Source organism: Lepidochelys kempii, chromosome 7, assembly GCF_965140285.1.
Source record: "Lepidochelys kempii isolate rLepKem1 chromosome 7, rLepKem1.hap1, whole genome shotgun sequence".
Classification (NCBI taxonomy): domain Eukaryota; kingdom Metazoa; phylum Chordata; order Testudines; family Cheloniidae; genus Lepidochelys; species Lepidochelys kempii.
This window is the reverse complement of record NC_136386.1, coordinates 82,906,486-82,922,512: the sequence shown is the minus strand read 5'-3', so window position 1 is coordinate 82,922,512 and position 16,027 is coordinate 82,906,486. Positions and strand designations below refer to the sequence as shown.

The following is a 16,027-nucleotide window of genomic DNA, read 5'->3' as shown; positions in this document are numbered from 1 at the left end:
CCTGCTCTCACCTAATGGAGAGAGACTGAGTGCAAATAACAAATCAGACACCCCCAAACAAAAGCCAAGGAGAAAATGCCCCAGGCTGCTCTACGTTGGTTTGGTGACTGAGATTCTCACTTTAACTGTCCTGTGTTCACACTGACAGGCAATGTACAAGCAAAGACAAAAGGAGGGTGGATTAAATCTGCAAGCACACATCAGGGAACTGCAAAGTTCCACAGTATGCATCCGATGAAGTGAGCTGTAGCTCACGAAAGCTTATGCTCAAATAAATTGGTTAGTCTCTAAGGTGCCACAAGTACTCCTTTTCTTTTTGCAAAGAAACTGTAATTTAGGTGTCAGAGTAGCAGCTGTGTTAGTCTGTATTCGCAAAAAGAAAAGGAGTACTTGTGGCACCTTAGAGACTAACAAATCTATTTGAGCATAAGCTTTCGTGAGCTACAGGATGCGATGAAATGAGCTGTAGCTCACAAAAGCTTATGCTCAAATAGATTTGTTAGTCTCTAAGGTGCCACAAGTACTCCTTTCTGTAATTTAGGTGCCAGTTTTAAAGAGAGCAGCAGTGTGTTTTATTGATGTAGGAGAATCATGTCTATAAATTGTAATTGCCCTTAACTATCCATATAGGAATTTACATGCCCTCATCCCTGTAATATTTGAGCACCTCACAGACATCAACGAATGTAACCTCCCAATGCCATTGTAACACAGGGAGGTATTATCCCCATTTATTGTTAAACTGAGGCATAGAGTGATTACGTTACTTACTCAGGTCATGTAGGAAGTCTGTGGGAAAGCAAGGAACTGAATTTTGATCTCCTGCATTCCAGTCCCATGCCTTAATCACAAGACTATCTTTACTCCTTCTTCCTCTCCTTCTAATAAGGATACTTTGCACCTACATCATGTAGTGCCTTTCATCTTCAAAGTGGTTTACAGATATAGTGTAATCTAAAAGCTCCTTTGTGGTAGCTAAGAATTATTATCCCCATTTTATAGTGGAGAAAACGGAGGCAGCAAGGTTAAGTGACTTGCCCATGGTAACAAATGGAATCATTGTTAGAGCCAAGATTAACATTCAGAAGTTCCTGGTTCCCTGTCAAATGGCCTAGCACAGGACAACACTGCACTGCAAAGATTTAACTGCTATTCATGTCAGTGGCAAGACTCCCTTTCATTTAAATGCGGGGTTGACTAAGGCATATGAGAGACTGGACAGTTCACAGCTTGCCTGGATATTTGCCTTTTGTAAATGTGACAATACCATTAGGAACATTTGGGGAACAGCATAATCTCTGGGCATAAGAAAATATTAGATGGCTTCCACATAATTAAAATGGAAAAACACTGTATAACTATTGTTATATTCATATCACCAAAACAAGAAGCTGCTGTTAGTTAAGAAAAAGTCCCCTTTAAATCTGCTAAGCACATAGCTGTGACTTGCAAGATAAACAAGTGTTGGGCCTACCCTACAATATGCCTTGTCCCCAGAGGATGAACATGCTGCGTCCGCAGCCTGTGTGTGTGTAACTTTTCAAGAAGTACTTTTAATCCAAAGCAGGAACCATGTACTGTGTAACTTCATACTTGTGATCATATGGATCTGTAGCTTGGAATCACAACTGGAGCTGCGCACACATTTGTACTGAAACCCGTTAAACCCAAGCCAAATCTGCCAAGTATGGGGGTTTCATTACTAAACCAGTACTTGGTCCAGCGTTCACTGAAAAGTTTGCTGCGTCTCACAGACCTCTTGGTGAGCCTAGGCAGAGTGAAGCCATAGAAAAGGTCTCTGAAGTCTTGGCAACAGAGAAAAGTCATACGCAGCTCTTCAAAACAGTATGCATTTGGACACGTGTATGAATTACAGCCCCTGTGCAGGTTTCAGAGTAACAGCCATGTTAGTCTGTAGCAACAAAGCATTTTTAAATGATCACTTAAAAACCCAAAAGATCATTTTTAAATGATCACTTAAAAACCCAACCCTGTCTATACAACAGGCAAAGAACTGGTGAAATTTCTTGGGAAATGAGAATGCTGTTTGTGTTATAGGAAATCAAGTGGGAAGGATTGGAGAACAGAAAACTTTGATTCTCCACACTGTTTCCTTTTAATAGCTGAAAATCTGTAAAACTCCCTCTCAAAAATATCTTGCCCCCAGGCTGGGGCTTGAGCATAAAACAACGGCATCAGGCTGGAATGGTGACTAATGTAACAGGAATTCCATTTGCACCAAGCACTTTCAGGTGCTCTCTCTTTCCCAGGGCTAGTCCTGACAGGCAAGTGTGAAAGGAACAGGGCCTTTACTCAGACACACAATTTGTTGGATCTGGAACTGTTCCAACAAATCAGAATGAGTAAAGGCTGTTGTCCATTGGCAGAATGAAGGAGAACAGGGCTGCCTTCTTTGCCTGTTCCATTCTGGAATTCCCCTTTTGTGTCATCCTGCCCCCCTTCTCCAGCCCCTCATTGGTGGTTCACAAGGAAGCCTATAGGGCACAGCAAATGAACAGCTGGAGAGGTGGAAAGCTGTGCTCCTAAAATGTAGGTGGTTGTATTCAGTTCTGGGAACTGAGACTCTGATGGGGGCAGGGGAGGGATGCTGCCAGAGGGGAAGTGCAGCAAGGGGTCTCTTCCAGAAGATTTATTTTGGGAACGGAGATATGAGGGGCAGAGGTTGGTGGAGGCTCTCAACAGCTGTTCCTCCCAAGCAGGATGGAGGCTATAAAGAGAAGGAGGCCCCTCGCGTTTTTATTGCTCTCATTGTTAGTTGAAATTTTGTTCATCCAGCAGAAGGGAATTGTTTACAGGCCCTTAACACCAACTCTCCAGATGTTGAGAGCAGCAGATGTTTTCATGGTTGTTGGAGCAGTTCTCTCCAGGGACTAAACAGAGTAGTATGTTTCCAAAACATCAAGTCCTGACATTTTTGATTCACTTATAATTAGGGAATCCCCCTCCCCACCTTCCTCTCTTACCACAGTATGATAGTCATCAGGTGACAGGAAGCATTATCGGTGCACTGCAATGCTGTCTCTGCTTCCCCATAGCTGAGGCCCAGAGATGCTTTTCCTTTCCCTGACCTCTGCTTTCTATCTGTCTATGTGAGATGTGTAGACTACTTCAACCAATCCATCCCTGCAATTCAGTGAAGGTACAGCAAGGGTTATTTGGCCCCTTGCTTTTAAGGTCTGTGCTTAGAGAAAGGCCAGTCCCTAGAGGGAAAAGATGAGGATCCCCTACAGCTGCATTTGATAAATGCCCAACTGCGAAAGTAAAGTAAATCCACTGGGAACAAGCATTACAGTTGCCCTGGAAGCACTTTATGTTTCTCAGGAAAGGTGTCATGGCTAGAGGCACTGCATAGGCCCAGTAGTACAAGCTGTCACTCATGGGTTGGCCAAGGTGCCTCAAACCTGACCTGAAAGGCCTGTGTTCAGGCCTGAGAGAGTGGCCATGGGGGGTGAATTATTCAGAATCCTTGGCTTCTCATAGACTATCAGAGTTGGAAGGGACCTCAGGAGATCATCTAGTCCAACCCCCTGCTCAAAGCAGGCACAATCCCCAATTTTTTTTTCCCCAGATCCCTAAATGGCCCCCTCAAGGATTGAACTCACAACCCTGGGTTTAGCAGGCCAATGCTCAAACCACTGAGCTATCCCTGCTGAGACTGTCCGGAAGTGTGCTACTTAGTGCAAGCTGTGTTTGGGGGGGGTCTGCATCGAAAACCCACCCTCACTGATGGGATACTGCCAGTTGTTATCCAGAAAAGCTAAGCAGCTGCGCTGGTGCCATGATTTCTGACATTACTGACCTGATCCAAATTTGCCCCCAGGCGGATCCTCAGTCACCTGGGCCAGCTAGTCCTACTTCTATTTAAAACTACTGAGAAACAGTCAGGGCAGGAGAGATGAAAGTGAGGACAAGAGCTCTAACAGCTAAAGGCTGTATCTTGGAATTGACAGCTTCATGCCAGGCAAAGCTTCTAGAGATAGTGAATATGAATCCTGTGCCCCTCTTGACTATCTAAAGTGTATTATATTTTATCATTATGCCTAAGCACTAACCATTTGCTTACCGCTCTACAAGACACAGAAGATGACATGTTGGCCTGATTCTGACCTCACCCCCGTTCACTGACGTCAGTGGAATTGCTCCTGATTTACACAAGTGTAAGATCAGAATCAAGCCCACAGTTGCTGTCCTGAGGAGCACACAGTCTACTGTAAACAGAGAGGCACAACATTAGGGATGCTTTACTGCCTTGGGGAGGGGTGTGAGACTATTTTTGACTGCAGTGGGTAGCATTTGTGGGCTTGGCAGGAGTGAGTTTTGATTTAAATTGAGAATTGCCAATTATTATCATCAGTGTTACTTGAAATCCTATTCTTACAGTGCAATGGGATCCTGATCAGGCCCGTGATATAGAGCCCTGCTCTCTCGCTCTTAAATTCCCGAGAAAGTAAAGAGATGCTTTATTGACTCTCTGAGTCAGCAGTGGGTGAGAGGGAGGAAAAGTGCTTTCTGTTTGTGTGGTGCAGTCCTATTAAAGCCTCTGAGCATATACTGGAGAAAATATCACACTGATTGGGGGAGGGGGGGTCAATCTCGATGGAGATTTCCCTGGGCCGGCATTTTGTGTAACTCTTGAAATTCAACTAAAGCATCCACCATATGAAAGGTGCTGACCCTGCAATAGAAGTTCTTAAATTGTTTTTATTCAGGCAACCCAGATTCTCATTCCCAGCACTAACACTTCCCCTTTTCTCTCTCTGTGCAGGGCAAGGGTGTCACCTGCCTGATCAGGAAGTATTAAAACTGGATGATGCCTTCTAGATAGCTGCAGAGCACTAGGAGCTGGGGAGGTGCTCCTTTATTCTCCTTGGAGGGGGAGAGACTTTGAGGCAAAACCTTGGACTCCCCAGTCTCTCCCCATGGATAAAGGACACACTTTACCCCAGGATATCCGGGACCTGCGGCACTGCCTGAGAATGAAGAGCAAGTATGCTATTCTCCTGGTGTTTGTTGTAGCTCTTGTCATTATTGAGAAGGAAAACAACATCATATCAAGGTAGGAAAAAAGGGAGAGCAAGCTCTTGCTATACTGGGAGGGGATTTCTCTTCATCCTTGATGTAGCCTTCACCTCACCTTTCTGCAGCCAGCCTTCCAGCCATTTACAACTAGATACACTTCTCTCTCCTGGAATGTGAAGCCCATTAATGCCTATCACCTTCTTTCCATTACAATCTCAGTCAGTCACTACAACTGCCCACAGTGAAAGGCCTTCTTCCCAGCAGTGCTTCGCATTGGTTCCTCCAGGTCTTTCCCCACTTTCAGTAAAGACAAATACACTGGAGATGGGCATCATAGAAGATCATAGCCAGGTAGACTATGGCAAGTGAGGAGGTGCCAGAGTGTCTAGCTGAAGCGACCAACTTGCCCATACTGAGGGAATGAGGAGGGTTTTTATTTAGGCTGTGTTTACACTTAAAATGCTACCGTGGCACACCTGCAGTGGTGCAGCTGTAGCAGCATTTCAGTGCAGACACTCACTATAGTGACAGGAGCGTTCTCCCTTCATTCCAGTTAATCCATGTCCCTGAGAGGCAGTAGCTAGGTCAATGGAAGACTTTTTCTGGCCACAGTGCTGTCTATACTGTGTTAGGTCAGCTTAACTACATCTCTCAGAGGTGTGGATTTTTCTCACCCGGGAGAGATGTTGCTATGCCGATGTAAGTTTCCAGTGTAGACCTGCCCTAGGGCTTTTCTTTTTTAAAAGCTGATAAATGTTAGCAGTTGAGAAAACGAAGGATGAATAGAGGGGACGTATGCTGTGCAAACTTCCTTTAAGCAGTTACACCAAAAGTACCTCAGTCCTGACCTGCAGCATGTCCTGCTGTTCTACTCTTGGGTTCCCTTACAGCTCTGCCACTGCCCATTAATCCCGACCTGCAGCTCGTACTGCTACTCCAAAACTGTACCTCTCCTGAAGAGCCTGCCAGTTGTGCCAGTCTGTGTTGGCTTTGCAGTATGGACAGAGGGGCACAAGAGAGTAAATTGAAACTAATGAACACGTTAGGCCTCAGGTGAAATAAGATGAATTCAGGTGCTTAGAGGTGAAAATCTAAATGTCCCCCTTTTTAACCACTGCCTTATTGTTTGTGGTTTTGTTCTCTTTGTTGGTAGGGTATCAGACAAGCTGAAGCAAGCCCCACAATCTCTGATGGAGGTCAACAGCACAGACCCTGGCCTAGTGCTGTCAGAAAATGGGTCCCTCTTGTCCCTCAGCGAGCTGGACTCTGCCTTCTCTCAACTCAAGAGCCGGCTTCAGAATGTCACCCTGCAGCTGGGAGGGACCAGGGAGCCTGCTGTAGCTCAGGGATCCCGGAGACATGTGCTCCTGATGGCCACCACCCGCACAGGTTCCTCCTTCGTGGGAGAGTTCTTCAACCAACAGGGCAACATTTTCTATCTCTTCGAGCCACTGTGGCACATAGAGAGGACAGTGTCATTCGAGCCAGGCGGAGCAAATGCAGTGGGGTCGGCCCTCGTCTACCGAGATGTCTTGAAGCAGCTGTTCCTCTGTGACCTCTACATCCTGGAGAACTTCATCACCCCACTCCCTGATGACCACCTGACCCCGTATATGTTCCGGCGGGGCTCAAGCCGCTCCCTGTGCGAGGACCCCGTTTGCACTCCTTTCGTCAAGAAGGTCTTTGAGAAGTACCATTGCAAAAACCGCCGCTGTGGCCCCCTCAACATGACCCTCGCTGCAGAAGCCTGCCTGCACAAGAATCACGTGGCACTCAAGACAGTGCGAATTCGGCAGCTGGAGTTCTTACGACCCCTGGTCGAAGACCCTCGTCTAGACATGAGGATCATCCAGCTGGTGCGGGACCCCCGGGCGGTGCTGGCCTCTCGCATTGTGGCCTTCTCAGGCAAATATGAAACCTGGAAAAAATGGGCTTCAGAAGGAGCAGCTCCCCTCAACGAGGATGAGGTGCAGAGGCTGCGGGGGAACTGCGAGAGCATCCGCCTCTCCGCTGAACTTGGCCTGAGGCAGCCAGCGTGGCTGCGGGGCCGCTACATGCTGATCCGCTATGAGGATATTGCCAGGTCACCCCTCCAAAACGCCAAGGAGATGTACAAGTTTGCTGGCATCAGCCTCACCCAACAGGTGGAGGACTGGATCCAGAAGAACACCCAGGCACCTCAGGACAGCAGTGGCATCTACTCCACCCAGAAGAACTCCTCAGAGCAGTTCGAGAAGTGGCGCTTCAGCATCCCCTTCAAGTTGGCCCAGGTGGTGCAGAGCGTCTGCGGCCCAGCCATGCATCTGTTTGGCTACAAGCTGGCCAGCGACCAAGAGACCCTCACAAACAGATCCATCAGTTTGCTAGAGGAAAGGAGGGCCTTCTGGATCACGTAAGATCCCTCATTGCTGGGTTTCCATATGGAAACATACGGTTAGACTGAAAAAAGAAAAACCTGAGCACAAGAACAGTTGGGGAAGCAGGAAAAGGGCAAGTGGAAAGGGGCCACTATCCCTTGCTGACACGTATCACATCCTCGTTTATAAGGCTTGTGTTTGCCATGCACTCCTCATCCTAGCGAGGTGCTTTCTGATTCTCCGTGGACAGCAGGGGGAACGCAGTAATATCCAGGAGCTCTGGCTCGTCTAGATGGATTATAACGTGGCCACCCTTTGAAACTAAATGGAGCTCAGAAGCTGGCAGTGGGGAGAACCAAAGCAATAGGTACTAGCTTCCATACCTCACCTCTTAGCTTTCTTCTCTGCACAAGCGCCACCCTTCTTTCAAAGGGCATTTCTGCACTAAACATCCAAAGAGAGAATTGTATGTTTTAAAAATATTCGTACACTTTAAAATCCCTCATCTCGCCGAGCATGAGCGAGGAGGTGAGAGGAGCCGAGGGTTGCACTGATACTGCCTTGGGCAAACTTAAACACCTCGCTAAGCTGTGTTTGGTTGGGTTGACGGAACTGTCAGAAAGGGACTTGATTGGGGTTTGTTGCCAAGAAACCTCTTAGTAAATCCCCAGGGAGAGGAGTCGGGGGAACTCTCTTCTCCCATCCTGACTGCTGCCGCCTTACGCTGACAAACACTCATGCCTAGGACACTTTGTGCATATCTACGGACCTTTAAATATACCAACAGCCTGTTAAACCTTGAGAGATGTGACTGAGTCATACAAGAGTGAGCACACTCCCTCAGACCATGCTCTCAGAAGAGCAAAATGCCAGGACATCGGGAAAACATGTAGCAGAGCCAGCAAACAGCTACACCATGATCACTGGCACTGGTGCAGCATTTTCCACCTCAGCTGCTTGTTATCAAGTGCACCAAAACCAGCAGCTGAGAGATGGCAGGGAGACAATGAAAACATTATTTAAGAGAGAGAGAGAGAAAGTGAAAGCAACGCTTTCTATCCCTGGGGATTCAACTGGTCTCCTTCCAAGGTGCCATCAGCTGTTTTGTCTTCCACCACCACCACAGAGGCTGGGTTCCTCAATGATCATTTGCTGGTGTCTAGAGATCGATACTGAAAGATTTCTTGGCTGGGGGCGGCAGGGTGTTTCTGTAATTGTATTTATATTTTGTCCTTGCTATTGTTTGTGTATCTTTGGAAGTGCTGGTTGGAGGCTGCCAGCAATTCTCCTGCCCAAAACAGAGGGAAATAGTTTGTACCAATTAGCTTTTTGTGGTAGGAGAGTGGGGAGAAGAGAGACTGGGATGCAGGCAAGTAGGAACTCCTCCAAAATTAGGCAATAGGAATAGTTTCCATAACAGAAAGAGATGGTCTCAGATTGCAGCAGACGAATTCCTAGCCTGTTTCACTCCTTGTCCAGTCCACAGTTAGGTTTGGTTTTTGCTTCCTGGAGTTTGATCTCTTCCTGGGGCAACCCGGAAACTACTGCAGAAGAAGTCTTCAGACTCCTTTTCAGCCCCATAATTATTCTGATGCCCCCATTGAGTCCCCTCATCCTTAAATACATCCTCAGGGAAGAAACATGGAACAAGATCTGAGCTGGAAGTGATTTTTTTTTTTAAAGTAATTTTTCAAGGGGCAGCATCAGGGTTTTGTTTTAAATCACATTTAAAGGGATACTGTCAACACACAAACTTCTCTCTGAATTTATCTTTACTTCCTATTGTCACAAATGATTCAAATTTAGAGAGATTGCAAGAGACATTTCTCTGTTTTTCAGTGTGTTTACCTTGTGCATTTATCAATACTTTAGGCAGTCAGTTTCATCCGTGGTCGGATTCACTTCCTAATCTCATGCACTAGCATGAGAGAATATCAGAATTCTCATGCACAAGGGTGGGGGCGGGCACAGCTGGGCAGGGGAGCAGTCCCCCTAATCTCCCATGGATCCATGGACATGGCCTAGGAGCACTGGTAAACTGGAACTGGACAGCAGGTAGACGGAGTAAGCTGCTGCTGACATGGGTGATCAGCATAGGGGAGACGCTAATGCAGGACGGGGATCCAGGCACATCCCGTTTATGGCCATTGTTGTGCCAGAGCACACCCCTGTTTGAGCAACCGATATGAAATCGGCAAGAGAAAGAAAAACATGCAAAAATAAATGCAGGGTAATGGCTGAAATTCTCAGTCCTCAGTGTACTTTAACATAGTGTATGCCCCTAACCTTCACCCATGTAAAAGAAGAAAAAATGGACAGTGTCCCTGTCACAGGGAGAGCTAGGTGGCACCTCCTCCTGGTCACTTTGGGGGAACAGCTCTGTCCAACTCCGGTGCCCCCTTCCACTGCTCACTGCATGCCCTGCTGTCTCTCACTCTCTGACTCAAGGGGCTCTGTTTTTGTGGTTTGGCCCTTCGGCCAGATCACTATAGTCCTCCCCTTCCAGGGTAACAAAATAAATCTCCAAAAACAGCTGTCTAGAGCTCCTCTCCAGTGCTTCCGTGCTGCTTCCAAGTGGCTGGTAGGAGAACCCAGGCCTGCTCTCTACACTGGGTTCCAGCCCAGGAACCCTGTAACAAGCAGCCATGGTCTGCATGGTCCTACCCCTTGCTGCTGTTTTCCCTGGGCTTCTTCCCACCTAGCTCTCTCGGGCTTCCTTTCCCCACAACTCCTCTGGGGTTAACCATTGTTTTAGGGTTAGAACCCTGGTGCTTATTCTCCCTCTTGGGTTTTCATCTCCCCTCCTCTCTGCTCCCAGAGAGAAACCTCAGACAGTCTCCCTGCAGTCCCGTTGGGCAGCAAACTTCCTGGCTTTATAATTTAGCCTACTCCAGCCCAGCTGAGTCTCTTGTTCAGTTAAGCCTGGCTTTCCCTCCAGGTACAGCCAGGTACCCTAATTGGTCCCTCAGTCCTACATTAACCCTTTCAGGGCCTGTGTGGAGTACACACCACATCACAGTTCTCTTTTTAAAAAAAGCAACAATCCACATCTCCCTCCCAGGGTTACTAACAACACCTTATATTGTTAAACTAAAATAGTTTTTTAAAGATATGAATTTATTTTACACTGGTTACGCAGTTTGTCCAAACTGTGATGCAGAAAGTAACCAGGGAAAACAGACCAGGCAGCAGGGGTGCTGGAACAATTTTTATAATGGGGCTGCTGAAAGCCATTGAACCAAACTGTAAATGATGGAAACCTCTTCAAGCCAGGAGGTGCAGCAGCACCCCCAGTTCCAGCACCTATGCCAGGCAGTTTCACTTGTCAGCTCCCTTGTACTAGCACAATTCTGCAACGTTTGGGTTGCAGATATTGCAAAGAGAATGTTGCTACAAAAAGGTGGAAACTGTTTCCAATGGAGTTTAAAAATAATCATGAAAACATTGACTAATAGCAGGTTTTGTAAAAAAATAAAAATAAAAAAATTTCTATCCCTAAATTTTGGGCCTAAACTACCCTTACATCTTTACAGTTTTTCAAGGAATTACTTATGGCTAAATGAAGCTTAGAGAAGTGAAAAGAAATTAACAAATACATGCTTCAGTGGGGGATTTTCTGTGTATGCCCTTGCAACTCACATGTGGAGTTGTTTGTGAAACCCAAACTCTGCACCCACTGAAGAGCACATTGAAATTACTATCTATAGGTATATAAACCATAAAGGGCAAATATACAACAGCTTCCTCCTTCAAACTCACAGACCCTCTGGTGCACACAATCAGTTTTGACTTCTCTTTCTTTAATATTCACAATCTGTCCTCTAACTGCCACATCTTCTATTATAATTTGTTTATCTTTGGAGAGGTAGCAGACTTAGGCTTCAATTCAGGAAAGCACTTAAGCATGGCATAACTTTAAGCACACCTTAATAATAAGCATGGGCATAAGAGCTGGCCTGAATAGAGGTGCTTTCCAGAAAAAGGGCCTTAATGCATTCTGGAGCATTTCTTCAATATACTCAAGACAACAAGAGCTATAGGTACAGCATAAGGGGCCCTATTTGCAGTTGCCCTCTACCTTGTGTCATCATTTGCATCAGTATAAAGTGGCTGTAAAAGGTCCCCAAAACAAAATGGTTATGATTTACGCAATATGACCACCCAGTGGACCTGAGCCAAGGCCCATTTAAGTCAATGGAAAGACTCCCACTGACTTTGGCAGGTTTGGATCAGCACCAAGGTGCAGGGTAGCCATGAATCAGATCCACACCACTTCTTGATCAAACTTACTTTGCCAGCTCCAGGAGGGAGCCCCCAGTGGAAACGGTCCTCGTGCAGTCGGTAGGAGAGAGTGTGTTTACTTGGAGCTCCAACCAGCACTTTGGTTCTGATGAAATGAGGCGTTATTATTGCTATTGTTTGTTTTGTTTGTGCTTTCCAAAAGTTTATTTTTATTTTTATTTTTTTTTGTTTACAAGGGCTGCAATCTGGCAGGAAAGAGGCTGCCACTTCCTGCAACATGTAGAACTGTTCAGAGAATGGAGGGTTTAATATTGTAAACTGCAAAGGGAATTTATTTATTTATTATATGAAAAAGAGGGGAAATATTTTATTAGCAGGGAGTCTGAGCTACACCCAAAAACAGGCAGACAAGAAATATCCCAAGAAATGGAAAAAAGGTAAACAATTAAACTCAGAGCAGCACAGTTACGATTTCAAACAAAATGCTGTTGTTTTGAGATGTCTGTTTTCTTAACACCCAGAAACAAACAAAAATCACACTTCTGTCTCAAAACGACTATCTGCTATTGTTACAAGTTAACACCTACACACTCTAACTGAACCGGATTAGGTTCACTGTTCCCTGTTATTGGGGGAGTCAGGGGGCTTCACACAGCAACAGGAGGGAGGAAAATAGCTCTTATTTTTTAAGGAAAGCATGGTTGAAAAAAAATCTCAAAAATTGGCGAACTCAGGCTGTGTAAGACATGAAACTATTTGTAGCACTTTTAAAATGACAGCCTTTCAAATGGCCCATTTCACAAGCTGAGAGCTTGTTGACACTGCGTTATGTCGGTATACGTTGCTCAGGGGTGTGAATAAGCCACCCCCCGCATGACGTAACTTCCACTGACCTAAGCGCCGGTGCGGACAGCACTGGGTCGACATAGGTGCCACCCCTTGTGGAGAGGGTTTTATTGTGCTGACGGGAGAGCATCTTCACCAGACACGCTACAGCGACACAGCTGCATCAACTGTAGCGTTCTAGTGTAGACTAGCCCTGAGACACACAATGAATCCCAGACAGGACAAAGGCTTTGGATATAATTTTATGGCCTGGGAAAACACAGAAATGCACAGGAAGTGAAAGGATACATGCCTCAGTGGCATAAAAGAGTGGCTGTTGGCCTCTGGGGAGCCCATCTGGAATCAGACCTGTGCATAATGAGAAGTAAATATGGGGGTTTATCCATTCCCCCCCCCCCCCACAGGTGGGAGCTGATACCAGGTCCTCTCATCCTAAGAGATGGGGAGGAAGGTTGCAATAGAGCTGAGGTTTGGTAGATGAATGTGGGATATATGACTAGATATGGAAGGCCAAATCCTGCCATGATTTACACCTATTGCAATCCCACTTGACTTCAGTGGTTCTTAAATCCGGGTAGGATTTGGCCTAGGGACAGGAATTCTGTCTCATTGCAGGAGCAGTCCCTCAGGGCCGGGCTGAATTCATTAGCAGCTCATGGGAATCACGCTGGATGGCTGTCTTCTCTGTACATAGCCCTAGGATAGACAGAGGGAGTCAGTTCTCTGCTCAGCCAGTCACTTGACCTTCCCAAGCACAAGAGAGTCATTCACCAGTTATTTGTTTATTTAAAGGTTTTTTCTCTCTCACTCCATGAACATATCTTCAGGCTGGGGGAGAGAGACAGTTTCTGACCTTGGCACATAAAAGGACTATTCCTCTGTGTTCCACTTATTAGATATGGAAAGGGAAGTTTCTAACACCACATTCTTTCTCTGCTGTGTTCCATAGAGCTACACATTCTCTCCCCTTCTCTGTCCTATAGGACAGGGACCAGGCTCAGATGCTAGAAGAAAGCACTGCATGCAGCCAGCCTGTCATACTCTCCTGAACCCCAGCTCCCTTGCCCTACTGCAGCATTGCAACCTCCAGCTATCAGGCTAGTTCATGGGGGGAGGGCCCTTCACTCACTAACATTTTGGGTGGGGAGAGGCATGGAGAAAGAGAAGGAGCTGGCAGCAGGGTCTGAATGGAGCCTTTGACTTGCTGCTATGCTGCGCATCACCCCAGCAGGGCAGCGAGAGGAAGGCTCACAACTGCCATCTGTGCTCCTAAGGCTGTAAAATGGAGAGCTGCTTTGTTACTTCAGCTGTTTTCTTCCTTCCCTTCTTCCTCCTCTCATCCGTCTTGGCTTTTCAACTCAAAGGGAGGAATCTCGGGCGCCTGGCCCTCTCCAATGGCTGACATCACACAGCCCAAGAGAGCGGTTCCATGTGTTTAAATCAGAACGCCTTCCTCTGGGAAAGCAGACGTAACTTTAGCGGCAGGGGCTGTCAACATTGTGGGGAGGAATCCAAGGGGACAGGAGGCAAGGGAGGGTCAGACAGGGCATCAGACAGGCTTCAAAGGGAAATGCACTGGGATGGGGTTCCTTGGGCAGCTGGAAGCGTACACCTAAGGGAGTCCAGCATCCCTCGTTTATTTATCTCCATGCAAAGAACTCTGTGCTGCCACCTAGGGATTTTTACCAAACTAACAGCTAAACCAATGTCCAGCTGTTTTCTTCCTGGCCCTGTGTCGAGGGTTTAGCTTAAAGGCCTGCCTGGCTCCATAGCAGTGATGTTACACAGGGTTTGTTACACTCCCGGAGCCACTGTGGTCTGTCAGCCGCTGGAAGCGCTGACATACACATCCTCTGAGGAGAGTACTCAGTACTTTAGTTTGAATCTTCTGTGCACAGAAATGAATGTGAACCCTGTAACCGGTTAGAAGATGGTTGACTTGACTTATTTAATTAAAAACACAATGGAGCAGAATCCAAAAAGGCATCTCCTGTGTCTGGTGTTTATTCACTTGTTATTTTTGGCAGCGGGAGAAGTGTAGACATTCACAGCAGCAGCTGGTAAGAGTCTCTGTGTAACATGGTCCCCTGGGGCAGTGACTTGCTCTCCTTATCCGTGTAGCAATAGCAACGGTGCTCAGAGTCAACACATTGGAAGACACTTGGGAAAATAAGATCTGGAGATGAAAACAGAAACTGCTCTGCTGACAAAAATTTAAACACGAGCTAGTCGTCCTCCTCAACCCCAGTGGTACTGAGCACTCAACTGCCATTCACTCAAATGGAAGTTGCAGGTGCTCATTTCCAGTCAGGAGAGCTGTGCGGCAGCTGTTTAGCAAACCTTGGTAGCAGAGCTGTGTGCACAAGAGCTGGTGCTATCTCCAATACTGCAGAGTTGGAGAGAAAAGTTGGTTTCAAATCCATCAGAAATATAGAGAGGAATGTTACCACCCATCAAAGGGAAAAGAAAAGGCTAAAATGAATATGGGAAATATCATCTTCAGGTACCCAAGAGAACTTTACAAATCAGAGAGAATCATTGGGCTCCACCCTGTTTCTTTTCCTCACCCATAATCAAGCATCTATGGTGGGACTAGCTGCAGCTCAGAGGCAGTGGGAGGAAGGCAGCCTGGGTTATTCTGGGTAATTGATGGGATGGAGACAGCCACTCGCTCTGTCTCACTTTGCTCAGGGCCTTGCATACCTATGGCCAGCCCTGGAACCAGTGAAGGAAGATGCTGCAGTGAAGTGTTGGAACCTAACCATCCCAGCAAGCATCTAGCTCACACCTGGTCAACTGTTGAGAATGGGCCACATCTACCATGATTGAATTGGCCTTGTTAGCACTACAAAAAGTAATTTTCCCTCTGTTGATATTCACCCCTTCTTGTCAATTGTTGGAATGGGGCACATCCACCCGAACTGAATTGGCTCCGTTAGCACTGATCCCCCCCACTCAGTGATGCAACTCCCATCTTTTCACCTTTTCAGGTATTTATACCTGCCTACTGTATTTTCCATTCCATGCATCTGATGAAGTGGGTTCTAGCCCATAAAAGCTTATGCCCAAATAAATTTGTTAGTCTCTAAGGTGCCACAAGGACTCCTCGTTGTTAGGGGTCAGCAGAAAGAGTAACAAGGGCTCTTGCCTCCAGCGTACTTTGTCCTCACCTCATGAATGCAACAGCAAACACAATAGAAATGGACCTGTTTTTTGGAGAAAGGGTGATTTTGCCCAGAGAATGGGAAAATTTACATGTTCCTGTCTTTCCATTGCTAAAATAGCTACTTTACAAACATTGTCAATAAAATTCAGCCACAAGGAGACACCAGTGAAAGTGTTTGTGCCAAACTTTGTGAAACAACAATTGTGAATTTCACACAGACCTATTAATGAGCTTGTATACAAATGCTCGTAAAGAGTATACATTTCAAAATGGCTGGACACAGGCTCCAAATAGTAAACAGGTCCCCTGGAGGTGTAATCTTTTAATAGCTAGTAAAAGACTTGCTAAATGCAGCCCTGCAGTTTATTGAGAGAAC

The 16,027-nt window shown here is 46.4% G+C and overlaps 1 protein-coding gene across 1 annotated transcript in view; it reads left to right on the top strand.

The window, feature by feature from the left end:
• Positions 1 to 14,471, top strand: part of CHST3 (carbohydrate sulfotransferase 3) — a 45,987-nt gene extending 31,516 nt beyond the window's left edge. The window contains exons 2-3 of the mRNA XM_073353538.2: positions 4,787 to 5,077; positions 6,194 to 14,471. Coding sequence (XP_073209639.1) covers positions 4,941 to 5,077; positions 6,194 to 7,436 — 1,380 coding nt within the window. The 5' untranslated portion in view covers positions 4,787 to 4,940 and the 3' untranslated portion in view covers positions 7,437 to 14,471. The remainder of the gene's footprint in view (positions 1 to 4,786; positions 5,078 to 6,193) is intronic.
• Positions 14,472 to 16,027: the final 1,556 nt, after the last annotated feature.